Source organism: Rhinopithecus roxellana, chromosome 1, assembly GCF_007565055.1.
Source record: "Rhinopithecus roxellana isolate Shanxi Qingling chromosome 1, ASM756505v1, whole genome shotgun sequence".
Lineage (NCBI taxonomy): Eukaryota > Metazoa > Chordata > Mammalia > Primates > Cercopithecidae > Rhinopithecus > Rhinopithecus roxellana.
The window spans coordinates 1910853-1938294 of record NC_044549.1 but is presented as its reverse complement, the minus strand read 5'-3'; the positions used below and the strand labels follow the sequence as shown (position 1 = coordinate 1938294).

The 27442-nt window shown below is 36.0% G+C and overlaps 1 protein-coding gene across 1 annotated transcript in view; it reads right to left on the bottom strand.

The window, feature by feature from the left end:
- ROBO2 (roundabout guidance receptor 2) overlaps nt 1-27442 on the bottom strand; it is a 615454-nt gene that overhangs the window by 87546 nt on the left and 500466 nt on the right. The window contains exons 8-10 of the mRNA XM_030939677.1: nt 14483-14607; nt 9654-9825; nt 2564-2769 (exon numbers count right to left, since the gene is read on the bottom strand). Coding sequence (XP_030795537.1) covers nt 2564-2769; nt 9654-9825; nt 14483-14607 — 503 coding nt within the window. The remainder of the gene's footprint in view (nt 1-2563; nt 2770-9653; nt 9826-14482; nt 14608-27442) is intronic.

Genomic DNA, 27442 nt, shown 5'->3' with positions numbered 1-27442 from the left:
CACCACATTTTATTCCTTTAACTTTATTCCTTTAAATAATGTCTTTTCTGGTCAGGAGTGCTTCTCCTCTTTTCCACCCTGTCCTTTTACCCTTAATAAATCGCTTTAAAATGAGATTAATGTGCAGGAAAATTCCATCATCTACTTTTCTCCTTGTGCGCTTGACTGCAGACAAGCCCCCAGGAGCTGGCATCTCAGAGAGACTACTCAGATGCCTGTCAGAGGGCTCAAAGTTTGTCTGACATCATCAAGCACCCACCTTTAATTGCTTCTTTCAAACACTACTAGAAATCTTGACTACTCAAGCATACCCTCTAATTCAGTGATACAGTGAAAATGCATTAACCTCTATAGCCCAAGTCTGCCTTTAGCCCAGAGATAGAGGTTAAAGTGTTTACACAAAGAGAGTTGGCATTAATTTTTTAGTAACTTCCATTTTATTCAAAGAAGGTTAACAATTAATTTACAATCAATAAAAAGACGGGCTCAAAATAACTGTATTAATTTACTTTTTAAAACTCAACTTGGCAGCATTTTTTTTCTGCTTAAAGCAATAGTTAATGCCTGTATCTCAAAAATTAAAGATAAATATTATATATAAGTAAAAACTTATGTGTGCATGTGTGTGCATGTAGCAAAAATAGTCACTTTGTTTTGTGATATATATCTGTATTATATAGTGATAATCAGATAAACATATAATTGTAAATATATTCCCATCATAAAAGAAGAATATACCAAATTGTGATCATTTGGAAATATGTGTAGTTAAAAAGTTTTGCCTTTCTTTTTAGCTCCAGAATGGGAAAATTCTAAAATATGGTTTTGTGTCGTTTTTCTTCATCTTGGGTCTTAATTTCTACCTGGACCCAAGATTCTACAGATTTCTCCCCCACTGAAGTTTTCTTCACGCACTATTACATCATCTACCTTAGTTCTGGGTCTCATCCCCAATCTTGTGATTACTAAAATGTACTCTCCAGCTTTAGCATAGCACTTGCTACACGGCAGGTAGGAGGAAGGGACTTACAATGTCTGGTTGAATGAGTCGAATGTACTGATAGAGAACAGGTGCCCTCCATGAGAACATCCTTCTGGTATTTGTATCTTGCGTAATCCCTCGCCTGGAGTGTCAGTGGGACCTGTTGGTTCCCTTCTGGCCAATATAATATTGCAAAAGTGTCAGTATGTCATGTTTGTGATGTGGTACACAGGACTGTAGTGCCATCTTACTAGGAGACTCTCTTCCTTGCTGACTTGGAGGAAGCAAGTAGTCATATGGGGAAGATTCAGATGGCAAGAGACTAAAGGCAACCTCCTGCCAACAGCCATTGAGAAGGCGAGGTTTTAGTCCAGTAGCCACAAGGAACTGGATGCTACCAAGAATAATGTTTATTGGAAGCAAATCCATCCCGCGTCAATCTTCAGATGAGACGGCAACTCTAAACGACACCTAACTGGAGCCTTGTAAGACCCGGAAGCAAAAAATGCAGCTAAGCCATGTCCAGGCTCCTAACTCCCAGAAACCGTGTGTAACAAATGTGTGTTGCTTTAAGCCAGTATATTTTTGTTAATATTGTTACATAATACTAGATAAGTGATACAATATTCAGAAGTAGACATTTTATTTTGAGTTGCTCCTGAAGCAGGACTGACTTGTGAAGTTGCCAGGAATGCTCTTTTTTTTTTTTTTTTTTTTTTATCAGGTAAACGTCAGTGAAAAACCACCAATGCCTGGTTCTTTCCATGGGTTTAAATGGAAACTACACCTAAAATCTAAGGTTTTCCACTAACGAGGCAAACTTGCCTTTTATGTACTCAGTCTCATCTCTTTATTTTTCTTGTACTGAATTCTTTGGCCAAGGCACTTTATCTACATTTCCTTACAATTTCTTTTGCTAATGAAAGTAAATCAGAAGTGTTTGTCATTTTTTGTCATTTCCAATATCCTACTACTCGTATTCATGTTATGTGTTTGGCCGGGCGCGGTGACTCACGCCTGTAATCCCAGCACTGTGGGAGGCCGAGGCGGGCGGATCACGAGGTCAGGAGATGGAGACCATCCTGGCTAACACGGTGAAACCCCGTCTCTACTAAAAATACAAAAAATGAGCCGGGCGTGGTGGCGCCGCCTGTGGTCCCAGCTCCTCGGGAGGCGGAGGCAGGAGAATGGCGGGAACCCGGGGGGCGGGGCTTGCAGGGAGCCAAGATGGCGCCGCTCACTCCAGCCTGGGCCACAGAGCGAGACTCTGTCCCCCCCAAAAAAAAAAAAAAAAAAAAAAGTTATGTGTTTACGATCTCTAGATTTACTGGCTGTATACATACGGAATGGGATGCAGGAATAAAAGTTTCGAGATTCTGTTATGAATGTGTGAGTAACACAGAAACTGTGACCTTTCCTCTAATTTCAATCCATGGTTTTAAAAATGAGTAATAACATTAACTGCTTTTAAATGTACAGCAATTGTACTAGGAGGTAAGATTTTAAGTTCACTACACAATTTTTCCGTGGAGCAGTACGTAGGTGTAGATGTTAATTCAAGGCAAGTCCAATGTTACTTACCCGCAAATTCTTAATCTGCAGCGTGCCTTGCTCTTGGATTGTTGCTCTCGGATCTCTACTCAGAAAAGTAAATCCCTCCTTCAACCAGCTAATTACAGGAAGAGGATCGCCAGTGGCTTTACATTTCAGTAATGCTGTACCATCCACTGCCAGTGTTTGGTTGGCTGGGCCTTGTAGAATTATAGGTGGAGGTCTGTCTGTCAAAACTAAAGAATAAGGCTCTTTTCAGGGTATTTTAACATCGGTGTAGTCCAGTAGGCTTGATATATTGACATTGAAAGTAAGGTTTAAGCCCCAACACAATATATATTACTTATAACTTATTCGAAGTAATATGTATATTCTTAGTAATGTATATTCTAAATCTATCATATATCTATCATCTATACATACATACAAATATGCTATACTAAGGCCAGACTATTTATTGTCAATAGCTTCCTCTGTATTACCTAGAATTAAAATGGCATGGAGGTAAATTCTGACATTTTATAAAGACCTAATTGTATAAAAAGGCTTAGTCATATTAAAATTAAAATTAAAATATGAATTGCTTATGGCAGTCAGTCACCTATGAAATGTTCATTTTATCTCACATGCATATGTAAGAAAGTGTGTGAAGTCTCATATGAGTACAATCAATTTTCACTTTTGCATTTTTCATAAATATAGTACATAATGTTACCCTCATGGCATCAGTTGTGTGCTGTATTTATATAGGCTGAAATATTTCTGTTGATGTTAAAATATTAGATTATAAATAATTTACTTCCAAAATTGTGACATTACGTCACCAAATTAAGGTCATATCATTTGGATGATTTGATTTAATTAGTACTTATAACTGATCAAAGAAAAGTAGTCTAGATTATATTTATCATATGACAAAAACAGTGTTGTGCAAAATCAGTGTTTACTTATATATCAATTGTCGTGTTCATTTGGGTAAATTTTCCACAATTTCTAAATGTTTAGTTTAGTATTGCTTTTTGTTTATGAAATACTGTTTTGTAGCAGTATTTCAGTGCTTTTAGAAGTATTTAATGATTAAGAAGGACATCAAAATGTACAGTATTATTTACATGGTTAAGAAAAATACAGAGTTGATTGGAGTTAAGATTTCATTTAGAATTCATCAGAAGATCACCGTATAATCAAAAGGATATGTCCAGGTCCAAGGACGTCTTTCTAAAGAGAAAGTTCTATAAACTTCAGCATAGACAGCACAGACTTTGGTTAATTATCCAAAATTGTGTATGGTTATATGTAACATATAAAATATATGCAGTATATAAAAACATATATACAAAAAAGACTTCCACAAAAAAGAAAAAGTATTTCTAAGCAACTGTGAAGATAAACAGTGTTTTTTCTCAAAAAAGTCAACTTGAATTACAATGTATATAATTGAAAACACTTTGCTTAATGCTCAAATTTCCTTTGCCCACCAGCTTTTATAAATGCCAGTTTAAAATTACTGTCTTTCCAATTTACTTGCATCATATTTACTAGAGTTCACAGTTTTGGAAAACAAAACATTAAAGTTAAGCAGCCTGTTCAGAACTTATCATGGGAAAGCCAACCAGATTTAATTGAGGCTAGAATTTATGATACAGTGCTCCTTCGTATCAAGACATTGCAGATTCTCGTCAACCTAAACCTACGTTATCAATGATAAAACCTAGGAAAAACAATAAAAATTGTGTATTGTTCACAAACAAAAATTAGAATCATTTGTTCCACTGCTTTTTTCCATCAAATTCTTACTTTTAATACTAAATAAAACATTTTAAGAAAATATTGAAGTAGAATATTATAATAATTCTGGCACATTTGTTGTAATTAGGCAAATAGAAATTCAAACTAAAAGTTTCATGGGACTTATTTTTATCGGTCAAAAAGAGAAAGCCAATGAACAAAACATTATGAGTAATGTTTTAATGCAGTGAGAAAGTGAGTCTGTATTATCAGGGTAAAGCATACTAATTAAATTTTAAATGATTTTTTTTCAAATTAAGTACCTATGCAGAATTCAGGTAACTTCTTACAACCTGCTTTTATTGTCATATCCCTGAAATCATTCGATGCAGCCAAAGGTCATCTCATTAGTTTTTTTCTTTCTTTTTTTTTCTGCTCAAATGAGTAGCTCATCACTTTTTGAATGAATCTGATCGATAAAGTAATTGAAAATCTCCTGGCCAGACATAATTTTCAGTTTCAAGGATGCTGTGGGTGAAAGATGACCACAGGTTTCCATGACACTAAGGTCAAGGGTTAAATGAACATTTAGGGATCCCAGTGATCTGTGAACAGCTCCATGGTCTTCTCTCACTATGCATTATAAATACTCAATAACCATTCACAGAAGATCAGGATGTGACACTTATTGTCAGTACAAGATAGAAATACATCTTATCTCCCAGTCTTTTTAGTTTCTATTGGCTCTATTCACGGAATGCTGATTACAATTTCATAATTCTCGGAGAGAAAAAGATAGAGCAAAAGAAAAGAAGAAATAAAGAACAATGCCAGTGAATTAACGCAGAAGTCTTTTAAAGAAATATATTGAAATTCAAGTATATTCAAACTTATTAGCTTAATCTACGATCGGTAAAGTTGTTGCTCAACATAGCACTATTCAGCATCATTAGCAATTTCATCTTTTATGAATGCTTGAATTATAAATATTTTCATAAAATGAGTCTAAATGTGATAACAGATACATTTGCTACAAATGGAATACAGGCATATCTCAGAGGTATTGTATGTTTGGTTCTAGACCACAACAATAAAGCAAATATTGCAATAAGGAAGGCCACACAAATTTTGTTTCCCAGTGCATATAAAAGTTATGTTTACATTATTCTAGAGTCTATTAAGTGTAGAATAATACTATGTCTAAAAAAAAGTTAGCAACTTAAAAATACTTTATTCCTAAAAAATGCTAATGATTATTTGAGCCTAGAGTGATAATCCTTTTGGTGATGGAGGATCTTGCTTCAAGGTTGATGGTTGCTAACTGACCAAGGTGGTGGTTGCCGAAAGTTGGGGTACCTGTGCCAATATCTTAAAATAAGACAATAAAGTTTACCATATTGATTCACTACTCCTTTCATGAAAGATTTTTCAGTAGCATGCAATGCTGTGTTATAGCATTTTATCTGCAGTAAAATATCTTTCAAAATTGGAGACAATCCTCTCAAATTCTGATGTTGCTTTATCAATGAAGTTTATGGGATACTGAGTCCTTTGTTGTCACTTCAACAATCTTGAACAGAAGTAGATTCCCTCTCAAGTCATCACTTTCTTTGGTCGCCCATAAGAAGCAGTTCTTCATTTGTTCAATGTGTCATCACATTCTTTGGTCACCCATAAGAAGCAGTTCTTCATTTGTTCAATGTGTATCATGTGACTGCAGCAATTTAGCCACATCTTCAGGCTCCACTTCTAATTCTAGTTCTTTTGCTATTTCTACCACATGTGCAGTTACTTCCTCCACTGAAGTCTTGAACCCCTCAAAGTCATCCAACTTTCTAAACTCCTGATAATGTTGATGCTTTGGCCTCCTCCCGTAAATCATAAATGTTCTTAATGGCGAGTATAATGGTAAATCCTTTCCAGAAGGTTTTTAATTAACCCTGCCCAGATCCTTCAGTTGAACTACTGTCTGTGGCAGCTATAGCCTTAGAAAATATATTTCTTAAATAAGACTGGAAAGTTGAAATTATTCCTTGATCCATGGGCTGATGGATAGATATTGTGTTAACAGGTATAAAAACATTAATCTCTTTGTACATCTCTATCAGAGCTCTTGGGTGACAAGGTACATCGTGGATGAGAAATAGTATTTTGAAAGGATTTTTTTTTTTTCTGAAGAGTAGATCTCAACATTGTACTTAAAATATTTCGGTAAACCATGCTGCAAAGAGGTGTGCTGTCATTCAGGCTTTGTTTTTCCATTTATAGAGCACAGGCAGAGTAGATTTGGAATAATTTTAAGGGTCATAGAATTTTTGAAATAGTAAACGAGCATCAGTTTCAACCTAAAGTCGCCAGCTGCATTAGTTACTTACAAGAGAGTTAGCCTGCCATTTAAAGCCAGGCATTGACTTCTTTTCTTCAGCTATGAAAGTCCTAGATGACATCTTCTTTCAATATGTGGCTGCTTTGTCTACATTGAAAGTCTGTTTAGTATAAGTCACTTTAATGAATGAACTTCTGGATAACTTGATGAAGCTTCTATATTAGCCCTTGATGCTTTACCTTGGTGTTTTTCCTTAAATCTCATCAACCAACCCCTGCTAGCTTCAAATTTTTATTCTACAGCTTCCTCCCCTCTCTCAGTCTTCAAGGAACTGAAGATAGTTAGGGCTTTGCTCCGGATTAGGCTTTGGCTTAAGGGAATGCTGTGACTCACTGATCTATCCAGACTCTTAAACTTTCTTCATATCAGCAATAGGCTGTTTGACTTTCCTATCATTTTTTGTGTTCACTGGAGTAGCACTTTTACTTTCCTTCAAAAACTTTTCCTTTGTATGCATAACTTTGCTAACTGTTTAGCACAAGAGGCCCAGCTTTTGCCCTATCTCAGTTTTTGACATGTCTTCCTCACTAAACTTAAGCCTTTGTAGCTTTTAATTTGAAGTCCGAGACATGTGACTTTTCACTTGAACACCTGGAGGCCACTGTAGAGATACTGACTGGCCTAATTCCAATACCGTTGTGTCTCAAGGAACAGGGAGTCTCAGGGAGAGAGAGAGAACGACAGGGGACTGGCCAGTGGGTAAAGAAGTCAGAGCACACACATTTATCAATAAAGTTTGCCATCTTATATGGGTGCAGTTTGTGATACCCCCCAAAATTATAGTAGTATCAAAGATCACAGATCACAGACCACCATAACAGATGCAATAATAATGAAATTGTTTGAAATAGTGTGAGAATTACCAAAATGTGACACAGAGACCCAAAGTGAGCACGTGATGTTAGTAAAATGCCACCAATAGACTTGCTTGACCCAGGCTTGCCATGAACCTTCAATTTGTAAAAACTATGGTATCTGCAAAGTACAGTAAAGGAAGGTATGCCTGTAATCACTTGTTTTTCTGAACATGACATACGTTTTCATTCTACCATGGAATTTCAAATGGCTCTACAATTCCCTGAAATATATCAAAATAAGTGTGGTCAAAATGAAAATAATGGCTCAGATATTATTAAATCATTAACCTATATGACAAATCAAAACTATCAACAGAAGCTTAAGGCATCAATGTGGCAACTTCATATTTAGAGACAGATTCATTGATAACATGTGTGTACACATTTAGTTCTGTTTCATTTCTTTACTGTCAAAATCAACAGCATTGTAACTTCCAATCAATGTTTCTGCAAAAGGATCTTGACTTTGTAATTGCTTACTCAAGTAAAAATCAATATAGGAATTAATATTCAAGCCAGTTGTACAAAATGTTTAGAGCAATCTCAGCTGGCAGAAGATTTAAAATTGGTCATTACTTATTTTTGACCACAGAAGGAAAGCTAGAAAAACTACTGTTTTGTAAGGTATCATGAGCTAGTATAAGGTCTCAAAGGTTTTCCATTTATTGTATCAGACGTAATTCTGAATATTCACTGTTTTATGAACCATATCAGTCACATCAACTGGTTATTCTAGTTCATCAACTTTGCTTCCTACAAATGTGGTTTGCCTTTTCCAGAACAATTTCTTCATTTAGAAACATTTGACAGTCAATCTTCTATAAAATATTATAAGTAGCTAAATGATAGCTGGTATCTTAAGCATTACGTTTGGAGTGTTCTTAGGAATATAGAATAAAACATAGGCTTTGGTCAGAATATCTTATTTTTCAAGTGTCTGTATCTGAACATTTTTGTTGGCAGGTGAAAACATAAGATTTTAAAAATGATTAATAATTATCCTTTATTCTTTTAAAGAAATATGGAGGTACAAAGAATCAAAGACCTTGCCCATCTAAGGAAGAATTTCTCATCACTGTTATCCTTGAACCTGACTTCTCCTTTCAGTTCCATGGCAGTAAAGCTCTGCAGCATCAGCAGGTGCAGCCACTAACGACTCAATGTCCCTGCAGCCAATGTTTGTTCTATTTATTCCCATTCCTGACATGTCACTGAATCAGGCCATACCATGAACAGATATTAAAAAATACTGCCTTTCTGTTAATTTTAAATGACCTTTTAATCTACATGTACATTTAAATTGTATAAAAGCACATCAAATTTCACCAGCAGGGAAAGAAGAGGATCAAGAGAGGCCACAGACCAAAGCACTTACATCTCAGAAGCCAGCATTAGGGGAGAAAACAAAACTAAAAATCCTCACAAATAAAGGAGAGTAAGAAAGAATTTTCAATTTAAGACATCAAAGAATAGGGATTAAATTCACACTCAGAGGTTCATGAAATATCTCAAATTTGCTAGCTGTCAATTGTGCCAAAGAAGCTGCTGGGAAAAAATCAGATTATGCAGAGCCCTTCATCCTTTTCAACTTTCACTATGAATGTAGGGGCCTCAGTTAAGATTCAAAGTGCATATGTGCAAATAAAAATAATAATTTTAGCATTCTTCAGCATTTTGAAAGGTAGGTAGTTAACTTACTGAATGCATAATTAAAATCATAGGCATGTCCTAATGTGATTAGCTAACTAAAAACTCATCTCTGATAATATTAAAGGTGGTATCACCTCCTCCTAGAGTGAAATAAAATTATTAATGTCTAGTAGAACCAATCATGTCAGCCTAAGACTAAACAAAAATATACAGATTACATTTCAATATGCAGTGAGTGTGATAAGATTTATTTAAAATAATGCACTATTCTATTTTTAAGAATTAAGTAAATTATCTCTGAAGTTCTTCTTTGGGGAAAATAAGTGGTATTCAATCAGGGAGAATTAGAAACTATTTAAAAAATGTGACCTGGATTCAAACTTAAAAGATAAGCACACATAGAAATGATTTCACAAATCAGCAAACTCCACATGATTAACGTGTGTCTAGAAATAAAAATCCGTGTTTTCGTAAGACAAATCTAATAAAGATATCGCACCATCAGTAACCTCCAGCTGAGCTTTTGCTAAAATGCTTCCTGCCACAGTTAAAGCCTGGCAGATGTAGTAACCCGCGTCGGAACGTTGAATGTTGGTGATTGTGAGGTCTCCGGTTGGTGACACTGAGCATCTACTGTTGGGCTGCTGGGGTTGGTTTGGGAAAAGTAGGTTCTGTGGAAGCAAGCACAGTCTCATCAATATTCATTTTCCACTTAAAAAATTATGTGAATAAAAGCTACTACAATTAGGGAATAAAGTGGGAAAAAGAAAACACATGGATTAAAAAATATGTGGTACGGAAATGTTTAAATGCAACACAGTGGGTTTCACTGATCAAGTGTTTCCAAATCATGGTGAAATAACATCCTCTAAGAAGTCAATATTTTCTCGTTGAAAGAACAATCATCTGTGTTTTTAAAGAATGGGATCTTTATCTCATCCTGATATTCTGCTAGTTAGTTAATATCTTTGAAACTTGTTTCTTCATCTGGAAAATGGGCAAAACAATTATTATCTGACTCAACTGCTAAGGCCTCCTGGAGATCTGGCCGTAACATGGACTGGGGATGGGTGGTATGAAGTGCACAGCTCTGAAGAATGCAAAGTATGATTGCTGTCGATCATTCTGAATACTTAATGGACTCAACTGAACTTCTCCCAAAGTTGTTCAAAAGTGCATGACAGAGAGCTGACTGTACTTCTGCTATAAGGTTTTTGCACCTTTGAATGGGGCTATAAACAAATACTACAATTTAAGCAAGATTAAGCAAATTACTGAACATAAAAAGAAAATGTAGAATGTTTCTAAAAGTGTGTTACCTTAAACAATTTCATAATATTACTTTCTTTTTAAAACAAAATTAGTTTACTCTATATCTCATATATACATATAGCCTCATAACAAATTGTAAAAGTTCATCTATGAGAGGAGTAACATTAATTTGGATGAACTATGTTGCTTTACTGTTGTTCAATTAAGAAAAACATTTGAGTATAATAAATTACATTGGGGCTTGTTTCCAAGTTGGATTATAAATAAGAAGATATCAATTTTTATGTTGTATTTACTTACAAAAAAGGACATTATAACCCTCTGGGATCTGTTTCTCCATATAGTAAATAATTTTCCAGGTTTGTAATTAAACAGTTTCAATACGCTGCAATCAGGAGGTAATAACATTCAATTAAAGGCACAGGACACATTTTCACCTTAAAATGTTTTTACCCTTGAAGTAATACCAGTGGAAGAGGATAAAATAGGGTATTAACACTTTTCAATTATGCTAAATGACTTTAATCCTGCAAATGATGCCCTATTTTAATTAGAAGCTCTTCTCTTTATTGCAACATGATGGATGTCCACTTTATTAGATTCAAGTGTGACACTATAAGCCCACTTTACATAAACATTACCATGTTATTAAACTCCTTCTAAAAGGAGTGATGTTTGCTAGCATGTCAAGAATGTAATTTCAATATGCTATTGACCTCTTATAAAATGTGTGCTACTATATAAGGCTAGACATTTTCATGCATAGAAACACGATTTGAGAATCAGCTGATTCTACTGTAGATTCCAAATGTATTACCAAAATAAACAGGCTAAAAGAGAGAGTCTAAATTCTGAAGTCACTTGAAAATGATACAATAACTCAAAGTGCACACTTTCCTACAATTAGCCATTAGAATACTAATTTACATAGCACTAATATATCAGATGGGCTTCATTCTCTACGGGATCTCTTCCTCTACAATGTACCATCAGTCCACCTTCTAAATGATTCGTTGACATGGAAAATGGCATTATATGAAGGTTAACCCATCATTTTTATTCTCTGCTTGCATGACATAGGCAAAAGAAAATGGATTACAAGCAAAAACCGGGAACTTCACAGCTCTTCCCACCTTGGAGATTGCCTGGGTATCCTATTAGAGCTCATTGGCATTATCAGCGTATATTGAGAAATATGGACCATTAAGTTCAGGCTTTTAACTGTTTCTATTGATGGATGGTCATAGATCACTATAAAAAGTGGATACTGAAGGCCGGGCGCGGTGGCTCACGCCTGTAATCCCAGCACTTTGGGAGGCCGAGGCGGGCGGATCACGAGGTCAGGAGATCGAGACCATCCTGGCTAACATGGTGAAACCCCGTCTCTACTAAAAATACAAAAAACTAGCCGGGCGAGGTGGCGGCGCCTGTGGTCCCAGCTCCTCGGGAGGCGGAGGCAGGAGAATGGCGGGAACCCGGGGGGCGGAGCTTGCAGGGAGCCAAGATGGCGCCGCTCACTCCAGCCTGGGCGACAGAGCAAGACTCTGTCTCAAAAAAAAAAAATTAAAAAAAAAAAAAACTGGATACTGAAAACAGTAAGACCGATTTATTTTGTCCCAATATCCCAATTCATGATTTGAGAATTTATAATTTGCTCAAGCACTTCTCTCTTGTTCTCATTCACAGTATTTTTTTTCCCTCTCTCCCTCTCTCTCTCCCACCCCATCCCTCTCTATCTCTACCTCTGTCTCTCTGATGGCAGAGAGATAGGTGAGGGAAAGAAAACAAGACATAAGATTTTGTGTAATCTTTAACATTGATATCTCTGGAATTATATGCCACTTTGTCAAATACAGAAAAAGGAATACTTAAATGCTATTTAATTGTTATTTATTTTGAAACCATTAACAAAGATGTAGCATATTTAAATACCCTATGTTTATTAAGCTTCAAGGCCAATACAATTTTATGCACTACCTTGTAATTCAACTTGGAGCTACTTTAGGGAATGTGATTTACACATGATATAGTCTTAGCTATATAATAACAAGACACATTATAATGAGACTTCACTCAATACATGGGTTTAAAGTGTAAGTATGCAATGATCAAATTGCTTTACATCATTATATTTATTATCAGTGACATAACATTTTGCTTAACCTTCATAATGTGTAAAGCAATTTTATATATAAAACGACTTACTCATTTAAACTTTATTTGTGTGAAGTAAAATGTATTAGCCTTGTATTTTACATTAAGAAAATGAGTTTCAGTACATTTAAATAGCACTACAAAAGTTGTACAATTTATAAGGAGCAAACTGGATTTCAAATTTTCTCCTTTGTGTGTGCGTGTGTGTATGTGTATGTATGTGTATGTGTGTGGTGTGTGTCTATGTGTATGTATGTGTCTCTGTGTGTCTATGTGTGTGCATGTGTGTCTATGTGTATGTGTGTGATGTGTGTATATGTGTATATGTGTGTGTATGTCTATGTATGTGGCATGTGTGTATGTGTGTGGTATAGTGTATGTATATGTGTCTGTCTCTGCATGTATGTGTATATGTGTGTGTGTCTATGTGTGTGTGTATATATGTTTAATTGTCATGCTGCCTTACACTTACTTTAGAGTCTGAGACGCTAACATCTGAAAAGAATTTTAAAGCAAACAGTCAAAGAACTCTATGTGTGGAAACCTATTTTATAATTACTAAATTATAAAGAAGATTTGAGAGTTAAGACGTGGAACAGTTCTGATGTTGGATACGGCAATGACCATCACCTTTCCTTACATTCCCATCGCTACACTTACATTCCACAAGTCACAAGAGGAATGACTCCAACAAGGAGAGCTGAGTGAGGAATAAAACGCCATTCGTCCATCCAGACTGAGCTGTTAGAACTGCCCGCTATGAGCTGGCACAGGAATTTATAGAAACCCACAACAGTTAGAGATAACGGCTGAACAGAACTTCTAAAGGCTTCCTTGCACACATGTATGTTGCAGATAAATGTATGTAAGTTTAATCAACAGAGTCCTCTAATGCAACTTATATTTCCCATCTCTGGCCAAGGTTTTAGATTTCTAGAGATGTTTAATAATGACTTCCATTATTCCCAAGGAAATTCTTCTGGAACATGTAGTAATAACAGAATGTGATATGAAGACCACCAGGAGGTCTATTCCTCAGAATATGCCTAGTAGTGCATGTTTCTAGAAAGTTTAGAACGAAAATATCTCCAGGTCCCATGGGAATGCATGGATACATTATTTTGCAAACGACACAATTTTTGAACTAGTTTTAGCTGGAAATTTTACTCATTGCTGACGAATCTAGAAGCTAAAGAGTTGTCCAAGTTTGGACCAAGTTCTAAATGAGAAAACTAGTGTATCCAGTTGACTTTTCATAGAGACTCTGAGAGGCCATGTTGCCCAGAGAGGGCCCTGGAGAGGACAAACCAGTGCAGAACAAAGACAAGACAGGTATGGGTTCCTTCTAGTGTACTACATATTATTTCCTGTCTAACCACACTACAGATGAATCCAGGAGGAACGGAGAAGGAAAAGATTTATCCTACTCTTAAATGGAAGCATGCTTGAATTAAGGATAAGAAAAGTCATTTATGCTGTGTATTTCAGAGAGGGGATTGAAATTAAATTCTGGGTCAATTAAAAAAAAAATTTCTGACTGTTTTCCATGTCACAGAGACTCTATCATACCACGTGACTCAAAACAAGAAAACAAAATTAGCTTTACCTTAACAGATTTTAAGTAGCTACAGAGGTTTTGGTTTGACTTTTAACAATAATTTTGTTATATTGCTTTATTGCTGTTCTGTGTAAGAGACAGAATTTTGAAAAGATTAATACTAGAAAATAAAGAATGCTATTACTAGAACATCTGACTCCCACTTATTTTACATTCACCACTCTCTTTTTCAGAAATAAAATAAATTCAAACATTGAGAACAAGAGAAGCAAGGCAAGTTTCAGGAGCAGCCGAGACAGTAGAAGTTCAGAGATTTCAGAAAAGCAGTGAAACCTCACACTCACCTGGCTGCCTTCTTTCTGCCAAAAAACAGCTGGCTGTGGGTTTCCTTTAGTTTCACAGGGAAATGTCACTGTTCGACCTTGAGCAACAATCTGATCTCTTGGCCGAACCACAAACTGGGGGGGAGCTATAATTGAAAAGAAAAGAAAGTGTGTAAATATCAACCACCGACAAAGAAAAATACATCAAGGAGAAAATACGGTACTATGTTGCTTGTTCAGTGCCAGGGAGAGACTACAGTTCATTATTTACTTTTACACATTTCTCAAAACACAGAAAAGAAAGACATTATATTCAATCAAATGTGAGGAAAGAAGCAAAATTTTTAGCAGACATATTTTAAATGTTGTACATTGTAATCCTTTGGCCTATATATCCTTGCATAGAAAGTTAGATTTTTTAATGATTTTAACACTTTTAAGGAAAAACATGGATCCTCAAGCTGGTTCTGCTTTTTAAATAAATAAAGATAAAAAAAGAATCACTCTCTTACTCAGCCATCTCCTTCCTCTAAAGTCAATTTATTGACAAGCATTGGCTGTTTTTATAGTAACTGCAAGAATTATATAAGGCACAGGGATACCAGAAGGTATAAAATATGACCCCTATTCTTAAAGTGCTTTTATCTAGAATTCAAGAGTTGAAAGATTAAAGACATTGAAGAATTGAAGAGATGGGAATTACATACAAGGGTAATAAGCAATATAAATAAATGTACTGAATGGTTGACTCAATCTAATTAATTTCATTTAGATAGATAAAGATTAGTCCGGTAATTACTATGTTCCCCTACTGGGCACTAAAGATACAGAGATGAGAAGCTTTTATCCTGAAGCCATCAGGGAGCTTATAGTCTAATGGAAAGGAAAAACACAATGACAATGACGAAAACCAAAACAAAATTAAATCAACACTTACCTAAGACTGTGGGAAGTGCAATGATAGAGGTGATCTCAGAGCACAGCGGAGGAGAATTTAAGTTATTGTATATATAATAAATATAATAAATAACAGGAGAAAGAAATCCCTTGGTGTTGTAAAACCTACAGAAGGCTCTGTGTAGAAAATGGGCATTATGGCAGCTTTGAGGTAAATGGAAAAATGAACTCATGCCAAACAAGGAGATTATGGAGCAAAGTGTAAGAAGCAAGAACAAACTTAGGATATACAGTGTGTAATTTGGCAGGATGGAGGGTCCAAGTTATGTAAACACTTTTGGCTACAAAGGAGGGTTTAAGAAGACAAACTGAGGATTTTATTCTGATTTTTTCTAAGCTGAAAAGTGACAGATGCAAAAGGTAATTTTTGGCGGCTTTAACCCTCTAATGAATGTAGCGTGGATTGGAGAGGAAGGCACTTAGTCTGTAAAACAAGGAGTCTAACTGGGAGGCTATTAAAATGGTACAGGTGAAGCTAATGAGACCAAGACATAAGTAACTCCAAGAGAAAATAAAAGAAAGGGATGGGGGTAAAAATCCTAAGAAAGTTCAGATTTAAATGGTGGTCTAATGATCTTGAGAGAGTAAAGGGAAAGACAGTAAGGCAGTATAACTGGAGGTTTTCACAAGGGCATCTCCCCAGCAAAACCCATTTTTGTTGAACAGAAAACACCGTGCTTATTCCACGACTTTTGTAATAATCTATTTCCACTTAAACTAGCTGCTTAGGCTAGAAAACAGAGACAGAAAACACTTTAAAATCAACTCCAATTTTTAGAACCTAGTGGTACTTTAAAGCGCTCTAACCATAAGTGACGTCTGGTAAAAAGTGTCCCTTGAAATCATTTCAGTGCTTCAGGAGAAAAGAAGTGCTTCAGCTCCAAGAAGAGGGTGAATGTAGAGCAGCCCCAAAGGTGCAACCAATACTTCCTCAGCCTTACAAGAATGTGAGCATGGAAAAAGCAGCAGCATTTTTCCAAACAATTCACTGGGATTTGTATTGATTTATTTTTTGGTGTTCTATTATACTGCCTCCTAGTTCAACACATCTAACACACACCCCAGGGACAGATGGGATAAATCTACTAAGAGAAATTTTCTTCTATAACTATAGATAACAGAAGACTCATTCTAACAGTATGGAAAACGCAGATTTATGAATCTAGTTGAACAGAGCATGGTATGTGTTGCCGTGTATTTTCAGGAGATTAGTTGCTTCTTACAATCTTCTTGTTATTTCTACACAATTCTCCTGAATCAGCAGATACATTGATTTTTTTTCCATGTTTTCTAATAGAAATGATAGTTTAAATCAATGTTACAAAATTACCTTACAGAAAACTCTTAAAACACTGCATTGACCATTTTTTTCAGTAGAAATGTGAAGCCACCAGGTATTTGTACCAAAAAAACATTTAAGGTTTGTTTCTGTCATCTGCAATATTGTAGAAAAATATTTGTTATGAAAAAGTTGAGTATATAGTTATCTCTTTGTAATTCTATAAAGAAAAATAAGAGTGTCAACATGGACATTTGCTAAGTGAGAAGTATTGAATAATTTAGCATGTATCTAAAATAATTGAAAATTCAAAACTCAGTTGAGTCAAAATCAGTCATTTAAAAGACTTGAATAAAAATCACCTATTTAGCTTATTAGTTAATTTGTACTGCTTTGGGCCAGAAAGAATTTAATTATCTCACAAAAGTAGTTAGTAAAACCTTAGAGTCTTAGATACTCTATACAGTCCTTCTTTACAAATTTTTAAAATATATTAACTGAGAATAAACATGATTGAAATCATCAAATGAAATCAATGAAATATAAACATATATTTATGTGTTTTATAGTTTCAAGTATATTATTCTTCATCTATCCAGTGAAATTACCAATCTCTATCAGTAAAATCACCAGGTGTACTTTAGAAGTACAGACTTCTATGAATTTAATTTTCAAATTTTGAAATTTTTTTTTGTGGATGAATGATTTAGCAAAATTCTTTTGGCAGCTAGATACTACAATTTTAACACAGCTGCTAAAATATAGTCCTCAAAATAAGGACTGACAAATGACTACATTTATGAATGCACTTTTCTGAAAAGACATAATTCATCCATTTAGTCACACAAAATGTATTGATTGACTAAAAATGATGATACATTCTGGTTGGTACAGGAGATGGGAAGCCAAATAAAATTGTTCTTGCTCTGTGGCAGAGACTTACAAGTAAATACATAAACAAATACACAAAAATGGCAAAACGTGATTTTTTCAGTGAAAACAGAAAAAAATGCAGAGGGCACCAGGGGAGAAAGAGTGGAATAGAACCAATCAGGCCATGTTGTGAGAAAAAAAAAAAAAAAAGAGAGAGAGAGAAAAAGTTGCTAGGGCATGGCCACATTAGAGCTGTACTTTGGAGGACAAGTAAGAGTTGACTAGGTGAAGAGTGGTAAGGTCACTTGGGACAGAGAAGCAGCATATAAGGCAGAGACGCATTAAACGGGATGTTTAGGGGCTTGTAAAGGATTCTGAGAATAAAAGAAATCCAGGTCACAGAGGTTATATAGATAGGACCAGATGATTCCTGCTAAACGGGTGTAACATTTCGTCCTGAAAACCGTAAAGATCTGTTCAAAGACATTTTTGTAAGAAAGATAGAATCAGATTTCTATTTGGAAGGTGCTTTCGAAGCGATGTAGATGAGGATCAGAGAAAGAGCGAAGACAAAGCGCTGGGAAATCTTCACAAGTCGGGGCAGAAAATCCAGTTGAGAATTTCTATTTATAGTAGCACCAAAGATACCATTTCATCAGGGCTTCTAAAGGACAAAGAAATTCTGCAAAATCATGACATAATATTTACCACTGATAGTATAATCTAAAAAGGCCAGGAAATTATAATTTCTGGAACTTTTACCCAATACTGGATTATTTTAAAAACCACTAACAAAAAACTGTCAGCATCTGTTATTTATCCTACAAAATATATTTTAATGTGATGTTTATTTACATTGTACATTTACTCCAAGTCGTAATGTGTTGTATTTCAAATGCATCCAATAGACTATTGTCACCAGAACTTATGCCACATTGATCTTGCTGGAACTAAAATCATCTAATCATTTTTTAATTAAAAAAATGGAAAATATGGAAACATTTATCAAAGCAAAAAATTTGAAGAGTATTCAAGTCTGTGAAAATATACATCCTTTCCTATTATCACCTGAAGGTGGACCAAAGAAACAAATGGCATCAATTACTTTTACTTTTGTAGACTCTCTGCCTGCCCGAGATCTATATTGCAATCTTCTGTGAAGGGATATCAGCTGAAGGAATTTGTTTTTGAGGTTTTAAATGAAAAACGGCATCAATAATTTTTCTAATAACCCTCCACAGTTTCAGTGTCTCTGCCAGGTGGCAGTGAAAATGATCTGAAAAGACAGTATTTGGCTGATGGCACCAATGGGAGGGAGTAGACAGAGGTGGCATTTTATCAACACAGCACAATAGCACAAAGGGTGCTATACATAAAATAGATTTTCTATAATGACTCCCATTAAGTATTAAAAAAAAAAAAACACTACTAGGTCCTCAGGATGACAATTGCAAACACACGTTTAAACCCAATGTGAATTAAAGAGATTGAGTTATAAACTCCAGAAGAATATGCCTGTTACAAAAATGGCAATTCTACTATATGTCTCTAAGAGAGAAGACTATAAAATATATATTTATATTGTGTCTAAAACCTGAAAGCATTGGAAAAATCTTTTGCAACTACGATGTAATATCCTACTTGCTTAATCTGTCAAGTGATTATACCTTATTGCTTCAGCTATAACTAGAAATGAGATGAAGCCAACAGAATGGCACAATTTAGTGTTTAATCAACACTTACGAGTTACAAAACAATAGCTCTGTAAGAAAAGTATGTTGTGTGATTTCCAGAGAAGCAGACCCCAAATATAAAAAGGTCAATTAAGATTAGAGGTCTGGGACAGTTCACTTGAAACTGTGTTTTGAGAATTTAAATACAATGCACAGTAAATTAGATTTGATTTCTGCTAAATTATGCTTTGATACTGCATTCAGCCCAAGCTAGCTTCAATCAAAGTCACGCTACATTTCTGTTATGCTAATGCGTGCCAGTGAGTGAGAGTGGGTGGTATGGAAATCAGATAGCTGAACATGAGTAGCAAGCACAGGCTGTGCATGAGGTGGGCTTTGAGATGAGAGGATGGGGGACTCTAAAGGTTAATCACATCATGTTCAGAGTGGTTTCAACAGGAAAATACGACTTCCTACGGCAGGCATTAGCACGGAGAGAGTCATGCAACAGCTAGGTCCGTTCATATGGGGCACAGGGTGAATACAGGCATGCTCAGCCACTCTTTTTCTTTGGATATAATTTTATGCCTGAATGAATAAACTTTTAATTCTATAATAGCCATTTTGAATTTTTTGACAAACTCAAGTACGATTGTTTTTGCTATTTCATATATTTGCTTGTTAAATACTAACATATTCTATAAGCATATTTAAGAAGCATTCTCCTCCATCATTTGCTTGAGTTAAAATTTCACTTAGTCACAACCCGTTTAATAGAATGGCAATAATTAACATTAATTGAGTGCTTATTATGTGCCAGAGTTTGTGTTAAACCTTCCACACGCATTATCTCAATATTTGAAAAGCCTTATGTTTCAACTACTATCATAATGAAGTAAAACTCGTAAACTGAATCTCATGAAGGACATAAGTAACGCAGCTTTATTATTTTATTTTATTTTATTTTATTTTATTTTATTTTATTTTAAAGTTCCGCTGTGTGTGTGCAGGATGTGCAGGTTTGTTACACAGGTAAATGTGTGCCACGATGAACTGCTGCACCTATCAACCCCTCACCTAGGTGTTACCCGCAGCATGCATTCGCTATTTTTTCCCGATGCTCTCCCTCCCGCTGCGTGTCCCCACTGCCCCCGACTGGCCCCAGTGTGTATTGTTCCCCTCCCTGTGCCTGTGTGTTCACATTGTTCAGCTTCCACGTGTAAGTGAGAACATGCAAGAAACACAGCTTTCTGAAAGTTAAATTAGATTGGAGGACAGGTTTGATTTCTGGTTCATTCCAATGCCACAGTAGGAACTCTTAAACACTGAGATGCCAGATTAATTTGGTTCCCTTTGAACCAAGATTTGATTAACTAAAAATGTGTCATATCTAATACCAAGAAGAATGATAGAATTTTAATGCCATAATTTCCAATACGCTATAAAGATTTGAAAAATGACATTATGTTTTCCCTGAATAATTGTTTTTATCATCAGGGTAGCATAAAACCCATTGTCTTTCTCTTTCTATACTACCTAGATGTATAACCTTTCTTAAGTACACTTTCTTCAAGTCACTCTTTATTCATAAACCTATCGTGCTTTTCATTTCATCACAGTGAAAACCTACAATTCTTATCATAGCAATGCCTGCAAATTATTCTCCTCAGTGTAGCATTTTGGCTTTCATCAGCTAACCTAAGATTTTCCAATCCTGACACTCATTTGTCCTCAAACTAGCTCCAGCATTTCATCAGAGCAGTCTCTCCTTTCAATCACTGGCATTTGCTTGGTCTTGCGGTTAACCTACCCTGATGTCAATTATCCTTTGGTCCTCTTTGTCAACAATGATTAACCTGAACAATCTCTGACCTTGTGCTTGTCTTGTGTTCTTTCCAATTTAAGGTACTTGTTCTCGCTCGCATTGCCTTGTGTCTCTATTTCTCCCTAGCCTCTGTGTCAGACTTCCTTAGTTCAGTTTGAAGTTTTTACTGGTACGGGGTGCGGTCTACTATTTAGCATATAAATGGCGTACTTATTTCACCTAGAAAAGCCCAAAACAGTAAACACTAAATGAATGCCTGGGAATAGTACATTTTAAAAAGAATAGAATCCTTGATCTAAAGCAAATACTCAATATTTTTTCCATCTCATTCTACCTAAGGAATAATATACCTATATTATCATACCTATTGCATTATATGTATACACATACCCGCCAGTGACAGTGACTTACTACTGCAGTAGTAAATATGGTGTTTGAAAAAATATATAGGTGATTTGAAACAAAAACTAATCGATTCTGATATATGTTGTTTCAAATATGTTACCTGAATACAAATCTAACCGATTCTGATATGCCCTTTTGTAGAGAGTGCTGCTACACCACGTTGGAAATGTATGACCCAAGACTATAAATGAGTAGTCAACATTCCAGAGGAACAAAAGCACTACAGACAAATAAAGGCATTGTGTAACACTGGGTTTCAAAGTTCCTGCAAAAGGCCGCGCCCGGTGGCTCACGCCTGTAATCCCAGCACTTTGGGAGGCCGAGGCGGGTGGACTGCCTGAGCTCAGGAGTTTGAGACCAGCCTGGGCAACATGGCGAAACCCCGTCTCTACTAAAATACAAAAGAACTTAGCTGGGCATGGCAGGGTGCGCCTGTAATCCCAACTACTCAGGAGGCTGAGGCAGGAGAATTGCTTGACCCCGGGAGGCGCAGCTTGCAGTGAGCCGAGACTATCGCGCCACTGCACTCCAGCCTGGGCGACAGAGCAAGTCTCCGTCTCTAAAAAGAAGAAGAAAAAAAAGTTTCTGCAAAAATTAGTTCATAGGCTTGCCTCCACCAACAAGAAACAGATAGTGAGAAATCGTTTCTTTACAATGCAATATAGACCAGTAATAAGAGATAAATGTTTACTCAACTCAGGTTGGGTTCTAATTTATACATGATTGCTTCTTCAACTTATTTAACTTCATTTAATTTTTACTATGTAATATTTCATTTGATTTCAAAAGATTTTCTGTTAATATTGGAAATGCACACACACTGCCATGGAAATGTTTGATTTGAAGCTTATTAACACATAATTCATCTCAGAGGAAGCAATGTATTTATAATAGAAAATATAAATTAGAAACATAGGATTGAAAATAATCACTTTTATAAAGACTATTTAATCACATTTTACTCATTTGTCACTATTTCCAAGAAATGTAAATGATTGGTCGGGCGCAGAGGCTCAAGCCTGTAATCCCAGCACTTTGGGAGGCCAAGGCGGGCGGATCACAAGGTCAGGAGATGGAGACCATCCTGGCTAACACGGTGAAACCCCGTCTCTACTAAAAACACAAAAAATGAGCCGGGCGTGGTGGCGGCGCCTGTGGTCCCAGCTCCTCGGGAGGCGGAGGCGGGAGAATGGCGGGAACCCGGGGGGCGGGGCTTGCAGGGAGCCAAGATGGCGCCGCTCACTCCAGCCTGGGCCGCAGAGCGAGACTCCGTCTCAAAAAAAAAAAAAAAAAGAAAGAAAGAAAAGCAAAGGATCGAAGTGCTAAATTACCTATCTTTCTAATTAACTATTTTGTTTTCCATGGCAATAAATCCTTTAGATGAATGATACACATTCTTTGCCACCAGCTACTTACTTGTAGCTAACAATAAAAATTCTTATTCCACAGTAAAATACCAATGTCTATACCTGATATGGTTTCGCTGTGTCCACACCCAAATCTCATCTTGAATTGTACCTCCCACAATTCCCACATGTCTTGGGAGGGACCCCGTAGGAGGTAACTGAATCGTTGAACTGGGTCTTTACCCTGCTGTTCTTGTGATACTGAGTAAGTCTCACCAGATCTGATGGTTTTATAAAGGGGAGTTCCCCCACCAAGGGCTCTCTTGCTGCTGCCATTTAAGACGTGCCTTGCTTTTGCCATGATGATGAGGCCTCCCCAGCCATGTAGAGCTATGAGTGGATTAAACCTCTTTTCCTTATACATTACCCAGTCTTGAGTATGTCCTTATTAGCATCATGAGAACAGACTAATGCAATACCTTTTCTTTCAACAATAATCAAATATATGTATATGTGCTTCTTCAATGTCAACATGAAAAGGAAAAGCACTATTTAGTGCTCTCATAAATACACAAAAATAATAAAATACACAAAAATAAATAAAGAGAATAGAATGAGTACCATGAATCATATCTTTAGATTCTTCATCAATTTAGACTTCATAGTCTACTCTACACCCAGGAGAGGTCTCACATATACATACAAATTATATTCATTCCTTGTATGAGTAAAACATGTTACCATTATGCAGCTATTACTCTTTACAGTTTGGAAACAGTCTTGGAATTTGTTGATTGTGAGATTCATTTTGGAGGGTTCATATAATATCAGAACCTCCTCCCCCACAAAAATCCTCAATTATTCAAAATCTGATTACTTGAAAAGGCAGTAAAGTCAGCCAATAATTACATAGAATGACTACAAAATAACATAAGTGGCCTTCTGAATTGCCATGTGTTGCAACTGTAAAAACAATTCCAAGGAGGGCCAATAGCACTGAATTTATTTTGGTAAGTGTAATACACATGCACTCCCAGAATATGTATATGTTTTGTGAAAGTGGTTCAAATCATTTTCTTTCATTTAGAGTCACACATAATGTGCTCCTGCCTGAAATGGCACAATGTAAATATCAAAATGAAATATTGATTTTGAAATAATGAAATAATCATTCTAGAATGGAAAGAATTCTGAAAAGAGTTAACTCAGTTCAAAATGTCTTACATTTTTAGATCTCATAAGCAGGCACATAAAAACAGTGTTATAATGAATAGCTACAAGCACATAGCCATTTTATACTTGGGTCAGTGCCTTAACACTTATATTTTTGTTTTTGAAGGCAAAACATTACTGGAACATACCACAGTAATAAATTTCTACAAAAATGAATTCAGATGTTACATGGCAATTCAATTCATAATACTATTCAATTATTTTTTAAATAACATTAGTGGTTTTATTTTGTGTCAGAGGGTACCAAGATCTCTGTCCTCTGGAAGTCACCTCCTACCAGAAGAGACATTCATGGAAACAATCAAGCGTGTTACAATGCATGTTACAATTGTGTTGTGACATGTTATAATACAATGAACGTTGTAATACATACATACTAAGCAAAATAGTAACTTGACTCAGTTGGCCTTCTACAGATGGAGAAACCATAGAAAGAGAGAGAGAGAGGAAGAAAAAGAGGAAAGAGATGGAGGGAGAGAAGGAGAAGAAAAGGAGTGAGAAAAGAAGAAAAGGGGGGGGGAAGAGAGAGAGAAACAAATCTGATTTGTTCCTTTAGATTAGGGGGAGAGTGGGAGAATGTTTCTCCCGAGGGGAAAACACAGGCAGTATGTTAGAGACAGAAGTTTCTCAGACTGCCCCAAGGCACCACTCCCCTCGCCTGGCTTCTTTCTGCCTGCGGCAATCTAGAGGGGTGTGCTCCTTTAGTCAGCTTAGGTATCTGAAGGCTTCGGGCAGGGAATATAATTCGACTGTGAACTCGCTCATCGTTCGAGTTTGCCAGGCAGAAATTAAACTGAGGGATGGTGGGAGTGGAACCATGTATTTTTTCATCTAAATGGTCTTTACTGGGTTTAGCAAGTTCACTCTAATCCTATAATCATATTAAATATTTCTACATTGCAATCAACAGGAATAGTTGACTCACACTGTAAATAAGGTGGGCACATGTGCAGCTAATTTTAAACTTTACTATATTCAGATTATGAAAATAGATTTCCTTAATTATAGGTAGGTATAGGAAATCATGTAACTATGGAAATCATTAGGAGATTCACCATGCAAGTTTCATAGAACTTTTAAATATACATAGGTGTATATACATTATAGGCAATAAAAAGTGCTATTAACTTAAAAACTAATTCATTATTAGAGAAATTAACTCATTGCTTGTAAAGAAATGATCTCATTTTTGACCAGCAGAAGACTAGTTTAAAGTGGTGAAAAACTTCTTTCAAGATCTTAAATTCCTAAATTGGGAAAACTTGACTTCTTACATCTGGGATAGAAGGGGTTGTAAGTGTGGGAGTAAAGAGAGGGAAACTATAGCTTAAAATGGCTCTTCAAATAAATGGTGAGACAAGACATCCATTTTCACTCACTTAACCTGTCAACTTGCCAGAACTGTCATGTCAGCACTCCAGCTAAACCACGAGGGCTGATCACATCCCATTATCTCATTTTTTAGAAAAAGATTGCATGAAGATGCCAATCAGAAAAAAAAAAAGAAAAACTTGAAACCAAGGAACAAATGTACTGATGCTGAAGGGATGCTTAGTTAACGGAATTTTAATATGCAACTGCAATGTTTCTTAATAACATTAATTACACGCTTAGTAAGTCACCATCCTAGCTCATTAGTGCCTTCTTTTTGTTGTATTTTATCTCCTACCAGCAGAATGGGGAATATGTGATTGGCCTGTTACCATTAATGTTGCTTAATCTTTTTATAGTACTATTTAAAGCTGCTTGCATAAACATTTTCTAGGCAAATATTACCTATGTATGCATTTGCGTGTATCAATTAACTGCACCAACATTTGTGTGCCCCCACCACACGTCAGTGTGATGCTAGACCTAGAGGCAGCAGAAAGATAAATATAACAATGTATTTACTGACAAAGAGCTGATCGTTTTGTCGGGGAAATGAAAATAATATCCTCAGTATATCCGGAAAGCAATACTTGCCATAAGTGAGATTTTAAAAGGTATTCAGATATATTTTAAATCAAAATGTAATATAGTTTGCTAGTTTATATATTTTTAATAAATCTAATTATGTACTATTCCCTTGAGCGACATTTAATATGTTTAAGTAGTGTAGCAATTCAAATACCATGCATATTTAGGTGTAGCACACATCATAAAATCTATTTTACAGTATATGTCTCATGACACCTCTGTCTACAAAGTGCAGGAACTTATGAAAATTCTGACTTTCTTTGAATACGTAATTCAAATGTTAATGTGATTTTTTTCTGGACACAGCCAGTGAAACCTCTTAATACTAATCTCATAATACTGTTTTGAGCCTGAGTATTTATATTATCCTCATATTTAATATTTATAGTACTTTAATTTTAAGTACTAATTAAAAATACTTCATATTTATTTTATTTTTATTTGAAGAGACTCCAAAAATGATGATTATTCAAACTTTTGGTGTTTAGTTTAAGATAATTGAGGAAAGGATCAGATTACTTCACTTTCCTGTATTGAGTACAACAAAAGACAGGAATAATAAGGAAAAACGACCAGAGCCCCCAAACCACAAATTATGAAGTGCCCCTGCCAAATACGGTAAAGTCTGAAGAAAACTGAGGAAGCACACTGGACACCAACCTAACTAGCCTTCATCCTTTATCAGTACCAGCTGCACAAAAATGATCTAACATCACTGTGAGAGCCCATCACATGATCCTTTTATGGGAAAAATAACACTTAAAGTAGAGTGAGACATGGGAAATATGAGACATCACTGCAGAAAATAAGCTGAAATTCAGAAGGCAGAGGAAGAAGTACTAAAAGAAAGAAAAAACCTACTGTAGTTGGCAGAATTCTGAGGCCTCATGACCTCAGGCAGGCCCTTCCTGGAAATACTTTCATGATTCTATTAGTTTACAAAAAATATTTAGAGATACACTTAAGGTTACTAATCAGTTGACCTTAGAATGGGTTGATTCATCAGCTGGGCCTTACTTAATACTCTGGATCTTTAAATCAGGAAATTTTCTCTAGCTGATATCAGAAAGAGGCCTCAGAGAGCTACAAAGCAAAGCACATGAAGAACTCAGGGCACCCCCGCTGGCTGTGGAGACTGGCAGCAGCGATGTGCGAAAGCTGAAGAGCCGTCACTGAAAACAGTGAGTCACCCTGTCTAACAGCCAAGGAAAGGAGAACTTCAGTCCTACAACCACGAAGGACCAGATTCTGACAAACACCACAAGGAACTTTGAAGTGGATTCTTCTGGAGAGTCTCCAGAGGACAGCATAACCTGGCCAGTATCTTGATTTGGGTCTGTGAGACCGTGAGGAGAAAACCCTGTTGCGACTGCCTGCATTTTGGACCCATAGAATGACATGGTTTTAAACTCCTCGATGTGTGGTCATTTT